The sequence below is a fragment of the Camelus bactrianus genome, chromosome 12 (genome assembly GCF_048773025.1).
Source record: "Camelus bactrianus isolate YW-2024 breed Bactrian camel chromosome 12, ASM4877302v1, whole genome shotgun sequence".
Classification (NCBI taxonomy): Eukaryota; Metazoa; Chordata; class Mammalia; order Artiodactyla; family Camelidae; genus Camelus; species Camelus bactrianus.
In genome coordinates this window covers 61,986,806-62,000,422 of record NC_133550.1, presented here as the reverse complement: position 1 = coordinate 62,000,422, position 13,617 = coordinate 61,986,806, and the positions used below count along the sequence as shown (strand labels likewise).

Genomic DNA, 13,617 nt, shown 5'->3' with positions numbered 1-13,617 from the left:
GACAGGTTAGAACCTAGGTTCAAATCCTAGGTCCACTACTTACTAGCTATGTGACATCAAGCAAGTTAATTAACCTCTCTGCTTCAGTTATTGCCTCAAAAAATTTAAAAAAAAGTGGATAGTTAGTAGTAAATGAGTTAAAATACACAAAACACTTAGTGCTTACAAGCCTCAATTATGAATTTTATGCAATTATAACTGTAACCCTTAGGTGGCTAACAAGTTACAAAATTTTAAGATAATTCAAAAGTTGTCTGTCTCAGGGCAAAGGACTCCCAATCATGTGGTAGGCAGTCAAGCATGTGTGTTAAGTGATTAATTCTGTGCTGAGTTTAATGGCGGTGTTAAAAAGAAACAAGCCCCGAATGGAGTCACTTGTGTTAAGCCCCACCAAGATTTAACATCTAACCTAATTGCAGTTTCAGCCTCTGTCAGGAGTGGAATCTTAAAAGGATCAGTCTGGATTTTCCTAACCAACACTAGTAAGGTAATCTGCCTGATAAGACCTTTTGCCTTCCTGTAAGGGAATGTGACCTTCCCTGAAACAATCCACTCTTTCTTCTGCCTATTAAAAACCTTCCATTTTGTGCAGCTCCTAGGAGCACTTTTCTACTTACTAGACGGGATGCTGCCCGATTCATGAATTGTTTAACAAAGCCAATTAGATTTTCAAATTTACTCAGTTGAATTTTGTTTTTACAGTGTTACAATTTGTTTTACAGTGTTGAAGCAGGGTTAAAGAAATAACTGAATTGTTAAGGGCGATCTTTTCCTTTATTGTTTTTCCAATTTTCTGAACAAAAACCCAAAGGGAAAACAACTAAAGTGGGTGATGAATATTTGCTGATGCCTTCTTCATGTCTTTGGGTAAGAAAAGGGCAAAAGATCCACGTGGGACTGAGTCCATCTTCCTGACACACAAGGCACTAAGATATGCCTTGAGCTAACTCAGAGAGTAAGGCTCTGTGGCCACCACCGTGAGACGAGAGAGGAGCCTGAAACCAAGAGGACAGTGGTGTGTGAGTGGCAAACTGAAATACGACACCAAAGAACTCAAACAGGACTCTATTCCACTTGAAACGTGACTCCCGGAGAGGCACTTACCCTCAGAGCTCCTGGAAAGTGAGGGCGGTCTGGCCCACTAACCAATAGAATTTGCGCCCAACCGCGTAAGGTGGTTTGAAATCACCTGGTGAACGGCATGCTAGCCAAACATAAAACGGTCAGCGCAGGAGCAGCTAGTCCAGGTTGGCGAAAGCACTCTGCCCAAGAAGCCTGGTCAGAGAGAGGTGGGGTAGGAAGAATAACGAAGTGCAGCCGCAGGCCGGGTCGCCGCCCCGGAAAGGAGCCGACGCCCGGGGAAAGGGAGGGGAGGCGAGGGGCGGGACAGGCATCGGGGCGGGACTCCCGCCTGCCGCCCGGCCAGCCCAGCCCTGGAAGAAACAGAGCCGAGGAACTGGGCACCAGCCCTACCTGCGGCAAGCGCCGGCATCGCCGCCGGGCTCCAAAGCCCGACACCCCCAGGGAGCCCAACGCTGCCGTACGGCGGCCACAACCCCGAAACCGGCGCCGCTGACGTCGGGCTGACGTCAGAGGTGACGCCGCGGCGGGGCGGGAGCCGGGACAGCGCAGGAGGGCGTTTCCGGAGCACGCGCCGGGCGGGGGCCGCTGACGTCGGGCTCAGGTGCGCGCGCTCGCCCGCCCGCCCAAGCGCGGCCCAGGTGGTGGCCGGCAGCTCCAGGTGGCGGTCTGCAGCGGTGAGGGGGCGACTGGCTGCGCGTCCGCACGCTGTCCCGGCGGCTCGGGGGACCGGGCCGGGGGCTGGGGTTAGGGGAGCGGCGGGAAGGCGCCTCGCCTGGCACTCACGTGACGGGCGAGGAGGTTGGGGTGGGGGCTGCGAGCTGGGTGGGCCCAGGCCCCCGAGGGCGAGGCGAATTGTCCGGCCCCACCCCTCGCGGGCCTGCCGCGCCGGAGCTTCCCTAGGGCTAGGGCTGGGGCCGGACCCGCCAGGCTGCTTGCCGGGGCTGGCTGGTCCTCCGGGGCGACCCGCCCGACCGCCGGCGCTGACAGGCGTTGTCTCCTTCGCAGGGACGCGGCGAGAGGGCGAGAATCCGCGCTTTCAAGGGAGCTGCTCCCGGCTTGGCCCCGTGGGGTCCCACCGCACTCGAGGGGATGGAGAGCCTCCCCCGAGGCCCCTGCACGGCCCGCGATCCCACGCTGGTCGGCCCTCGCTAGCTGCTTGAAATTTGCGTTTTATCCACCACCTAGGCCTTGTCTCCTGAGTCAGTGGCGTTGTGGTTCGAAAGACATGGAAGAAAAAGAGCGATGTGACCGATTTCGTTCTGTCCTCCTGCTTTGAGGCCTGGTTGGCATTTGCGGAGAGAAAAATACAGCAAGAAAATCGTGGGGGGGGGGTTGGAGGGGGTGGAAAAGGAGGGTGAAAAGGAAAACAAGGTTTTAGATTTTATACGATTTTTTAAAACGTATGCACTTTGACAGTGGTGGCGAAATACACTAATCCAAAAGTTATCTTTCTATCGAGAAGAGGGGGGATTATTTTTTCCTTTTGATTCCAACCTTTTCTTCCCGTGACAAAGCATAAATCATGGACACCAGAAAATAACGTGGACCTCAGGAATTCTGAAAAGACTGAGAAGCGTACATTCCTCCTCAGGAGGGAAGGGTGGGGTGTTTTTAGCCCTCTCTGGAATCTAAAACGAAAAACATGAGTTGCGTGCCATGGAAAGGAGACAAGGCTAAATCTGAATCAGTGGAGCTGCCCCAGGCAGCACCCCCACATATCTACCATGAGAAACAGCGCAGGGAGCTTTGTGCCCTGCATGCCCTCAATAACGTCTTCCAGGACAGCAATGCCTTCACCCGGGATACGCTGCAAGAGATTTTCCAGAGGTAGGGGACCCCTTCTCCTTGGGATCTTTGTACTTTTCGTGTTTTCTGAATTTTGAAGGGTGGGGCAATGCCTCTGCTGCATAATAAACCTTCACACCAACAGGTATTATTAGCTAGATGCTGTTAGCAGGTACAAGGGACACAAGAATGGGAAAGATAATCACTACTATTTATTGACCACTTACAGTGGGGTAGGCACCCCGCTAAGTCTCAGTTGTGTTATCTCAAGTGATCCCCTCCACAATCCCATGGAATTGTTACTATTTCCAGTTTATGGGTAAAGACTTACGGCCTCAGAGAAGTTCGATAATTTGCCCAAGGTTAACATACGAGAGGTGGAGCCAAGCTTGAATTCAGGTTTGTTGTTGCTGTGCTGTTTACCACTATGCTATTAATGCTTCTCAAGTCCTGCCCACAGGGAGTTTAGAGTCTCGAAGGGGGACAAGATATGTACACTCAGTAACCTGTCATCAGAGTTGGAAAGTTGTGTTTCCATTAGAAAGGTAAATACACAATGCTCACCTTTTCTATGAGGCCATGGGCTGGCCTTGGTGCTTTTCATACAGTGTTTTGAGTAGCCCTCCTCACAGTTGATTTACTGTCTATTTTACTGATAAAGAAACAGGAAGAGAGGTCCAGTGTTTTCTCCATATAGTGTCTAGGTAGCAAAGCTGTGATTTGAAGCTGACTATAGATTCCCTCCCCTCTCTACTTTATTCTAAATCGCTTTCTTACCTACTTTGTCCAATGCTGCTGGACAGGTTGGTAGAAGGTCAGCTTTTTTCTCTCAGCTCTGATATTCTAAAATTCTTCTATCAAAGAGTTTGAGGAATGGTTCTGCAGTGTCTGGATGAACACAGTATCACGTCTGTGGTCCACGTCTGTAGCAACTTTGGCAGTGAGCCTCTCTCACTACTCCAGCTTATAAAGAGTTATCCTCCTCAGTTCTTAGTGCAGAGAAAGCTCAAGAATTCTTCGAGAAATGCATATTGGCATTTCCAGAAGACCCTTCTCTGTCTACCTTCATTTAGAGATGACATTATTGCCCCAGAAGGGCCTGAATTACAGCTAGTAACAACCTATTTGGGGTGACTGAAGCATAGGTGTGAACCATTTGTCCTGAAAGAATCATAGGCCCTCTCTTAGAAGAATATTAATTTCACTGTGCTGACAAAATTATAATGACGGTAATTATTTTCCAATGCCAATAATAACCCATTGTAATGTCTTAGCAGGGCATATGTGTCCTTTGCATCATGGCCATTATCTGGCAAGTAGAATGAACTGTCTTCAGGAAATTAGGGCTCTGGGAGGTGAGATAATTTGTCTCAGATCAGTAAGTCATGTAACTGACAGTAGAAAGGAAGCCAGTCCTTTAGACTGCTTCCTCTTGGCCAGCCATTAATAAGTATACCTTCTACTCCTAGTTGGATATTTGCAAATTATTTCCTAATTGAAGACAAGGGAGAAGGAAATGACTCACAGTGAGTACTTGAATGTGCTTGGTGCTTTGTAACAGTCTTGCAACAACCTTATCAATAGTGATTCTAGGAAACTTGGATCAACTTAAGCAATTTGTCCAGTTTCACTCTGATAAATTTCAAGTCTGACATACCTTGTGTCCATTCGGAAGTTTTTCACTTCTGTAACTTTGGCCCCGATCTGACATGATGATGATCACTCACACAGATGAACCTTCGCTCTGTGCAAAGCACTGTTTTGAGTGCTTTCCTTGTGTTAACTCACTCCTGACACTAATCTTATTATAAGGTAGATTCTGCTATTTCTCGTTTTTCCAGATGAGGAAATCATGGCACAGAGAGTTCACAGAACTGTTAATTGCAGGATTTGGGCCCAAGCTTTGTGACTCGAGGGCCTGCCCTCCTAACAGCTCTGCTGCTTCTTGAGTATTGGGAAGGTGTGTCAGAGCAATTTTATCATCAGTAGCCATTTACCTTGCTAGTAAATTGGGCCTGGATCTGAAGATGTGGACTGTGAGTATAAACTGTTTGTGAATAATAGCAGGACTCTTTCAGCCGTGTTTAACTGAATTAAAGAATGCTAAATATTTGCTAAACACTCACGTGGAAACAGAGTTCTATTCCTGTCTTTTAAAGCTTTAGCGAGTTACACTACATCCCCCAGTTCCCTATCAGCACAATGTGAAGATTCACCTCTAAGTAATAGCAGGCCAGTACATAAGAGAATATACTCTGTCTCCTCTGTATAGAGTATTCTGTGTGGGAAGATTCTGTGTGGATTAATAGAAACAAAGAAGTGTGAAAGGGATCAGAGAAAAAAGCAGAAGGAGAAAAGGTGAGGGAAAGAAGATGGAATTTTTTAAAACAAACATTTACTAGCTGCCTGCAGTGTGCCAGGCACCGCTAGGCACTGTAAAGAAAACAAATTGAACAAGACCCAGCCGCTGGGAAGTACATTTCAGAGCTGTACATTGACCAGGCCTTGAGAACAGATTGCACTGAATTAGAACCATGGGATTTAGAGCAATTTAAAGGGGAAAAGATAATCTATTTGGATCCTAACAGAAAAGAGTAATGTTGGCAGTACTGGGAACTAGATAATTTAAAATTCCCAGGTCTATAAAGTCCTATGCTTTTTTGAAAATGTGGCTAATGAATGGTAGAAATGGGACAAAAATTTTGATGAATGCTATTTGTTGAGAGTAAGTTCATTCTAGCAGTTGAATTTTAGCCAGATAGAAGAAATACAAAAGCAGGGTGGAGTTTAAGTGCAGTTGTGGATATGAGATGACTCATGTTTGGAATAGAAATGAATAGGATTTTAGAAAGGACTAAGCTAATGACTCGGCAGCAACATAGGAACAAGGAAGAGAGGAGTCAGTTGTGACAGGCTCCGTCCAGGATTTGAAGATAGTGGTAATGCTTGCAGTGATAGCAAAAAGAGGTCATTGGTTTGAGAAGGATCAAAAACTGAAATTGGAGAGAAGGTCAGAAACTGGGCAAGTGTCATCAGTGTGCATTGATATAGATGTGGATGTTTGATCTTAAATTTTATCACATATGTGTCTATGCTTTGAAAAAGAAAGGACTTAGAAGTCAAATTATGTAGTAACAATTTTACTAGGTTGTTTTGAAAATCTCAGGCCTCAAACATCTTCACTAGACTCATCTCAATTTTTCTGCAATCAAATATATGTACACCTAGGTATGCATTCCTCTCCCAAATAAAACATCTGTTAAAATCTAAATAGAGGTACTTGGTGCTGGGGGGAAAAGCCTTAATGCAATCTGCAAGGGACAAAGAGATGATAGTTATTGGTGAACATTCTCTGCCACGGAGAAGTCCTCCTGCCTCCCCATTAAAAGTCCTGAGCCACATTAAAAATGGTGGTTTAAGTTGAGAAAAGGTGTTGTTGAGTGTTAAGTTCTAGAGATTTAAATTATCTCATCCAAGGGCCAGCAGGCTCCTCCTCCTCATCATCATCATCGTTGCCAACACCTGGAGTACTTCTGTGTGCCTAGCCCTGTGATCTGTGCTTTATGTATGTAATAACTTAAAAACACATCTGGAAGTTCTGAGCCGTATTTTCTAAAGTCACATCTCTTTACATTACAAGAAAAAAATTAAAGGAGGAAAAGAATCTTGATGAATTGTCTCCACAAGTCCTTTTCATTAAAATCTGAAACATTACCCCAGCCAGACACAGTGGTAACCACAAGAGAGGACCAAAGACTTAACTGAGGGTACAGACATCAGTGGAGACCTGGACTAGAGCCCATCTTCTCGCTTGTGGATCACTGCAGATCTCGTGGCTCTAAACCTCTGCCCATGGTGACCAAAATGAGAGGCTCATGTCTAGTCCTGAATTTCTATGGAAATAATTAAGAGTCCTGAATGGGAGTCTCAAGAAAACATTCCACTGGGACAGAACAGAATCCCATGGAATTCAGTGGGATCTGTGCTTTGAAATATCCAGGAGACTGTTCAGCGTAGCCTTAGGTTTAGTGGTTGAATCCTCACTCTGTCACTCCCTAGCTGAAGATGACTGTACCAGTCACCGTAACATTTTGCACCTCAGCTTCCTTATTTACACTGTGGGGTTAATCTCTATCTCAAGATTGTTGGAAGGATTAAATGATAAAGCTCAGAAAAGAAGCTAGCACAGTGGGCACTTGATTATTGTTGAAGTAAAAACAAGTACTAGTATAATGGGCACACTGAATGGACCCCACTTATTCAAACGACCACTCCTTTGGCAGTGAGATGGAAACCACTCTCAGCATTTCCTATATTGATTGGTTTGGCAAGCACATGGTTATGCAGTTGCCAGGGCCCAAATGTGAGAGATATAGAGTAGATGAGTCATCCTCTTAGCTTCGGGAATTTACTGTTTGGGTGGACATGTGTAAAATAACTGAATTCTTCAATGGTCCTGTGAGATAAGGATCATTCCTATTTTTACAGATAAACTAACAGGAATGGAGATCAGATCTCAAAATTGGTATTGATGCTGCTTGGATGTGAACAGAGAGATGTGTGGTCCTCCTGATCTCCCTCTTTTTTCTACTACACTGGAGCCAGGGAAGATTCCATGGAAGAGATAAGGTGTTAGGTTGAGCTTGAAGAAGCTTTAGGATTTAGCTTGTAACCAGAAAATGGATAAAAGAAAAGAGGTTACATGGGCTTGGTGCCTGAAGTACACTAAGCCCAATGAAAGGGAAACAGCAGGCTGAGTCGGGCTGGGAGGGTTGGAGTTGGCCAACCAGGCAGTTGGCTCCATTGCCGGTTCTTATATAAGTGAGTGGAATGATACCTTTAGCGAGTGTGGCAGGAATATAGGCTGAATAGGTGGAAGGAGCATTTGGAAGGAACCTGTTTCAAAAATCCAGGTGTGAAGTGAGCGGCCTCCTGTCAGGGCACAGACAGTGGGAATAGACAGGCAAGGATTTGAATCTGAGAGAGCAGATGTAGGACAAGAAGAAGAGATCCTTGCAACACTAGTTCCAGAAGGTGCACCTCAGAGAAGTTTGTGTGGTCAATGTTTAGACCCCCTCGCCTCAAGAGTCAAGGTAACTATCAGCATACTGGGGACTTCAGGAAATTCTGTAGGAAGCCTGTTACTGATTCATTCAGCCCTTACTGTATTGAATGCCTTCTGTGATCCTCTGGGAACACATTTGGGAAAGTGCGACACTAAGGGTTGAGCCTGGTAGGGACTTAGATGGTGAAAGAGGAGGAAGACTCAGCAGTTTCTTTGTTGGAACCTTCGTGCGCCTGCTGGCTCGAGACTTCACTGAAGGTACAGAGAAGATGCTGGAAAACTAGTGAAGGGAAAGGAACTTTATACATCTTGAGCTTGACTTTCTTTCATATGCTTTCTCATTTAATCCAAGTGCCCAAGAACCCACTGAGAGCTTTTATCTTATTAAGCTACATTTTAGGCCCAGGCTGAGAGACTCAGCTAGCCTTTCCTCTTATCAGCCTGTCACCACCACCCATTCTGTTTCTTGAGTCCTTGCCATGAGCAGTAAGCAGAACTTTGGATTCAAACAAACTGCAATTTGAATCCTAGTTCTGTCACTTAAAAAGCAAGTGATCACAGGCTAATCATTTTAAATCACCAAACTTCAGTTTCTAAACCTATAAATGGAAGTAATTCATAGCATCTCATAGATTTATTGTGAGGATTAAGTGAGATACATATGTGAAAGCGTCTGTCAGAGGACGTGCACAGAAGTCTTCACTCAGTGGCAGTTATTATTACAGGTTAAACAAAGTTTGGTTGCAAAATGTCCTTAATGCCCCTTCTTTGCTGACTCTGGATGCTGGTTTCACTGATACTTAGAGGAAAAGAGTGAGGATAACAAAATAAACATGGAGAACATTTCAACAAATGTCCCTTGAGCACATGTCATGTGCCAGGCACTCTTTGAGGGCTGGTGATGTAGTGTTAACAGGCTAGAGAAGGCCCCTGCTGCCATTCTAGTGTGAAAATACAGACAGGTGAGGCTGTGACATGCCCAGTAGTCAAACTGTCCGTAATTAAATTAAAGCAGGTGGATGTAAGAGGAAATGATGAGGTGACAGGGAGCAACTTAAGGTCGGGTGATCAGAAAAGATCTCTAGGGCAATAACACATGAGACCCAAATAATGGGGAGCAAACCGAGTGAAGATCTGAGGGAAGAGCATTCCAGGCAGAAACAGTGAGTGAGCGCAGAGGCCCTCCCGGGAGAAGGAGCTCTGTGTGTCCAGGTAGCAGAGAGGTCTTTGTGCTGAGAGGTAGGGATGAGGTCAGCGGGATCTTCAGGGCCTTGCAGGCCAGGGGAAGTCGTTTAGATTGTATTTAAGTGCTTTGGGAGCCGTTGGAGGGATTAAGCAGTGGCAAGAGTATGTTTTATGTTGGAAAAATATCATTATGGTTGCTATGTATAGAGAAGTTGGAAAAAAATTTTGTAAGATTTCTGAAGTTTTTAGAATTGACCTAAAGATCTTATTCTCTTCTGGAGATGGCATTTAGCAACCTGGTAGACATCTGCTCTCTGCTTTTATTCCTAAGGAACTCGTGACTTTGCCCTTCCTCCCCTTCATGCGAAGGTGAAAGACATGCTGCCCCTTCCTTCAAGATGCTTTTCCTCAGGTCCTGGCCTGAGCAGCCTGTGAAAGCAAAATAATAGGGTTGGAAATGCCTTCAGAACTGACCTTGTCTTGAGATGAAGGAGTGGCTAAAGAGGCCTGGCCCAAAATGCTTAAAGCTAGTGGGCAAGTCAGACTGTAGTTGAGTATTGTTTATCTAGCACAAACTTTTTTTCAATTTGTTTATTTTTTTTTAATTCAGGTATTTTACACACACGTATATTTGGAATACCTTTAGGTGGGTCATGCATTCCAGTTTAATATTGGCCTGACTACTTTATATTGCCTGACATTTGGTCCCAGTTCATACATTTATGTTACCTGTCTGGGCCCCTGAAGGCCTTTGAGTATTTGATGATTAATGATTACTAAGTATGCAAGCCTTAAAAAGAAAGCATTTAAATTGTAAAATAAATAAATAAGAGTAACAACAAATATTACGTATGCAAATGAAAATATCAATACTATTTTCCAATGTTAAAAAAAAAAAAAAGCCTGTATCAAGGCAGGAGGATCAGCAAGGAGGAAGACTGCAGAAATGGGTAGGCTGGGGCCTTCATAAATCAGATTCCTTTGTGGAACATTCTTTGTACTCATTGAATTCACTGTAGACATGCTTTTTAAATGGCAGGCAGATAGATCCCACCACTATTGAATTATTGTTTTGCATAAAAATAAAGGCAGTCCCTAGGGCAGCAGGAGCCCAGACTACAAAATACTTGGGTAAGAACTGGTTATATTTACTTGAATGGGAGGAAACAGGCTTCCAGGGGCAGCAGTGTAAAGTGTCCTGTCCGTGGTCGTGCAGGGCCAGGTGGGGTTAGGCAGACCAGCAAGTCTCAGCTTTCCTCCTTTGACACTTGTAGGTTGTCTCCAAACACCATGGTGACCCCCCACAAGAAGAGTATGCTGGGAAATGGGAACTACGATGTGAACGTCATTATGGCAGCACTTCAGACCAAAGGCTATGAAGCTGTTTGGTGGGATAAGCGCAGGTAATCCAACCAGACTTGATTTGATGAGAACTGGCACTCAAGTGGGGAGGTGGCCAGTTGTGGCATTACAGCCAGGGGACCTTGGGGGCTTGGCTGCCTCAGAGCCTGACACCATTCCTGTTCTTCAGGGATGTCGGCGCCATTGCTCTCACTAACGTCATGGGCTTCATCATGAATCTGCCCTCCAGCCTGTGCTGGGGTCCACTGAAGTTGCCACTCAAAAGGCAGCACTGGATCTGTGTTCGAGAGGTGGGAGGGGCCTACTACAACCTCGACTCCAAACTGAAGATGCCAGAATGGATTGGAGGCGAGAGCGAGCTCAGGTACCTGTGTGGCTGCAGTGGTGGCAAGTTAAGCTTATTTTTGGTTATTTGACAAAGGAAATTCCTAGCTCCTGGGATCCTCTCCCTGCTGTTACTTTAGAATCATAGGGTCTCAGACTTGAAAACCTTAAATCTTTGATGGCCCGTGAGGATGTTAAGTCCCTTTGGCAGAGAAGTCCCAGCACCTGGGATGCTGGCTTTCTGGTCTGGTAGGACTGGTGTTGTAACGTTCTCTAACTTAGACAACTGTGACAGTATAGCTGTCAGTTCAGAGAAAGGAAGACAGACATTTGGGCCCAGAGAGGGCTAAATTTCCCTGGGACCAAAGAAAAAACTTTTTTTTTTCCTCCTTCCTTTTTTTTTTTACCAATTAGAAGACCTTACTTTAGGGTACGTTGGGCCCTACTCCTCACAGAACTGCTACTGTTGGTAGTAATATATGAGGATGAGCAAAAATTCAGGTTGGAAATTTAACTGGACAGCCTGAGGGGTAACCAAATGTGGAGTCCTCCAAGAAGACATCACTACTAGAGAGTGTTGAGGATTGCCGTGGGTCTGAATGACAAGGTTACTGTCTGGTGAACATGTGACCCCAAGACAGGAATTTGCATTTTTACTAGCATTTCATCTTCTCTTTCATCTACCCTTTTCTCCCTTAGGAAATTTCTAAAACATCATTTGCGAGGAAAGAACTGTGAACTCCTGCTGGTGGTACCAGAAGAGGTGGAGGCCCATCAGAGTTGGAGGGCTGACGTGTAAGGCAGTTCTGCCCAACCTTTCCTCACCTCCACCCCCTAAATCCTCTGTGACGTGCTGTGGCCTATACCGTGGCTCTGCCCTTGCCACTTTCCCAAACATCTCATCGGGTTTTTCCCCTCAGATTTGACAGTGCAATAGGACAGACGTGCGGACTGTTTGTTATAAGAACCAGCCAGCGATCCTCGTTCCTGGGAAAGGGAAGTAGGAGCTCTGCGTGCTTAGGGCGAGCTATGGAAGACCCTTGCCATATTTAAGGGAGGAGAAAGAAAGGTGGGTCCTAGCTTATTTTCCCCATTTCTGTGAGGACGTGACAGAGGCTCTGCTGGAGTTAACTGCTGCTCTGACTCATCTGGAGATGCTGTCTCCACTTCCCCTTTCCTGGCAGCCAGTGGGTCTGAAGACACAGTACATGCAAAGCTTGTGTGGCTGGCCTGAAGGACCCAGAGCAAAAAGGCCTCTCAGGAAATCATCTCTAGAACCATAGCAGAAGTACAGCATGCTGTCTCCAACCCTTCCTGCCACCCTCACCCCATTTTTAAGGGTGGTTTATGGCCATCCTTGGAATTTTATAATGAAACGTTCTCTAATATTCCACTCTAGGTGGTTAAATCCTGCAGTTTTGTAGTGTGACAGGAGGTATCTAAGAGGATGTGGCCAAAGCCAGGCTGGGGCAGGCACGGGCAGCCTGACTGCCTCACTGGCTCACTCCAGCATTGTCCCTGCCACTGCACCGCACTGGTTTAGGAGGCTCTGGGGGACAAGATAGGCAAAAGGGCAATATTCCCAGTTGACCCACTCTGGCAAAATCAGGGAAAAAATGACTGCCTTCGACATCAAATTCCACTAGTTTGAGACAGCTGAGCAAGGAAAGTATCGTGAAGATAAGTCTTCAGAGATTGGGAGCAGCTAGAGTTGGCAGGAGTCCTAGGCGTGGAGTCACTGTAGTGACAAGAAGCAGAGCCCTCAAGTTGGGTGGATATGTGCGTATGTTTAGGACTTGGGTTTGTCATCTCTGTAGTTTCCTTTACAGATCAACTGAGAATTGACCTGCCCCCTACCTCTTTAAATAGTTGTAGGCCACTTTTCTCCCCATAACTTTGGAAAACAAAAGAGGAGGGGAAGTAAGTGTCATACCACACTGCCTGTCACCAAAGTGGTTGTGGTTGCCTCAAGCCAGGTGGGCGGGCAGGGATGGCCTGTCCAACCTTGCAGATCAATGGTCTTGGCAGGTCTGAAAGCTGCCCCACTGGCCAGACTTCTCTCCAGCAGCAGAGCTAGCCTGGGGCTTGCATGTCAAACCTGAGCAAGCTTAACGGGATGAGGCTGAGGCTCTCTCCCCACTGTGACTGGAGTGCATGTTTACACCAGCACTTTTCTGCACATGTATCTTCAATCCAACAAGGCCATTTTTATGCTGAGTAACAGGCCACCAAGCGGCTACTGCATTACACCCTCTCAGCAACTGGCCGCAGTCTCTTCTTCACCATTTTCTACACCAGACCTGCTTGGCACCACAGGGAGCTCTTTCCCCCTGCACAATGACATTCCAACCACCACCAGCCAGAAGTTACAGCCAACCTTGCTGATTGTCACAAGCAGGACCTTGGGTCCATTGGCATTGTCAGTGATGTAAGCCATTTCCTGGGAGGAGGAGGAAACTCCTCTCCACCAATCTGCTTGGGCCTGTGCAAATGGCACTTCAAAGGAGTCCCCATGCACTTGGAGTCCATGAGCCAATGGGATATGCAAAGATGCTTAAACATTTCAGGGCTGGTTTCTCTGTTCATATCCAATTCCGGTGCTTAGGAACAGGGACCCATGCTGATGCCCAAGGGCAAAAAGCCCCACTTCCTTCAAGGAAGAGGGTGGGCCTGACCCTAATGCCCAGTAAGGGGCAACCCTAGGCTTTTTGTTTTTCTTGCTTTTATTCCCCTTTTTTCGTTGGCCTTGTGCTGGGTTTGTTTACAAAAGATGTATTTTGTTTAACCAAATATTAAAAATGTAAAATTCTGTA

General features: G+C 46.1%; 1 protein-coding gene across 3 annotated transcripts; it reads left to right on the top strand.

Annotated features, from left to right (window-relative positions):
- Positions 1 to 1,152: 1,152 nt before the first annotated feature.
- Positions 1,153 to 13,617, top strand: JOSD1 (Josephin domain containing 1). Of its 3 annotated transcripts, none has more exons than XM_074375563.1 (5): positions 1,153 to 1,684; positions 2,089 to 2,910; positions 10,393 to 10,521; positions 10,650 to 10,844; positions 11,504 to 13,617. In XM_074375563.1, exons 2-5 carry the CDS (start codon positions 2,726 to 2,728, stop codon positions 11,601 to 11,603), a joined length of 609 nt encoding a protein of 202 aa, XP_074231664.1. In that variant the 5' UTR covers positions 1,153 to 1,684; positions 2,089 to 2,725; the 3' UTR covers positions 11,604 to 13,617. The 3 variants fall into 3 exon arrangements, with proteins under 3 accessions (XP_074231664.1, XP_074231665.1, XP_074231663.1); XM_074375564.1 differs by having other exon boundaries at positions 1,153 to 1,741; XM_074375562.1 differs by having other exon boundaries at positions 1,153 to 1,757.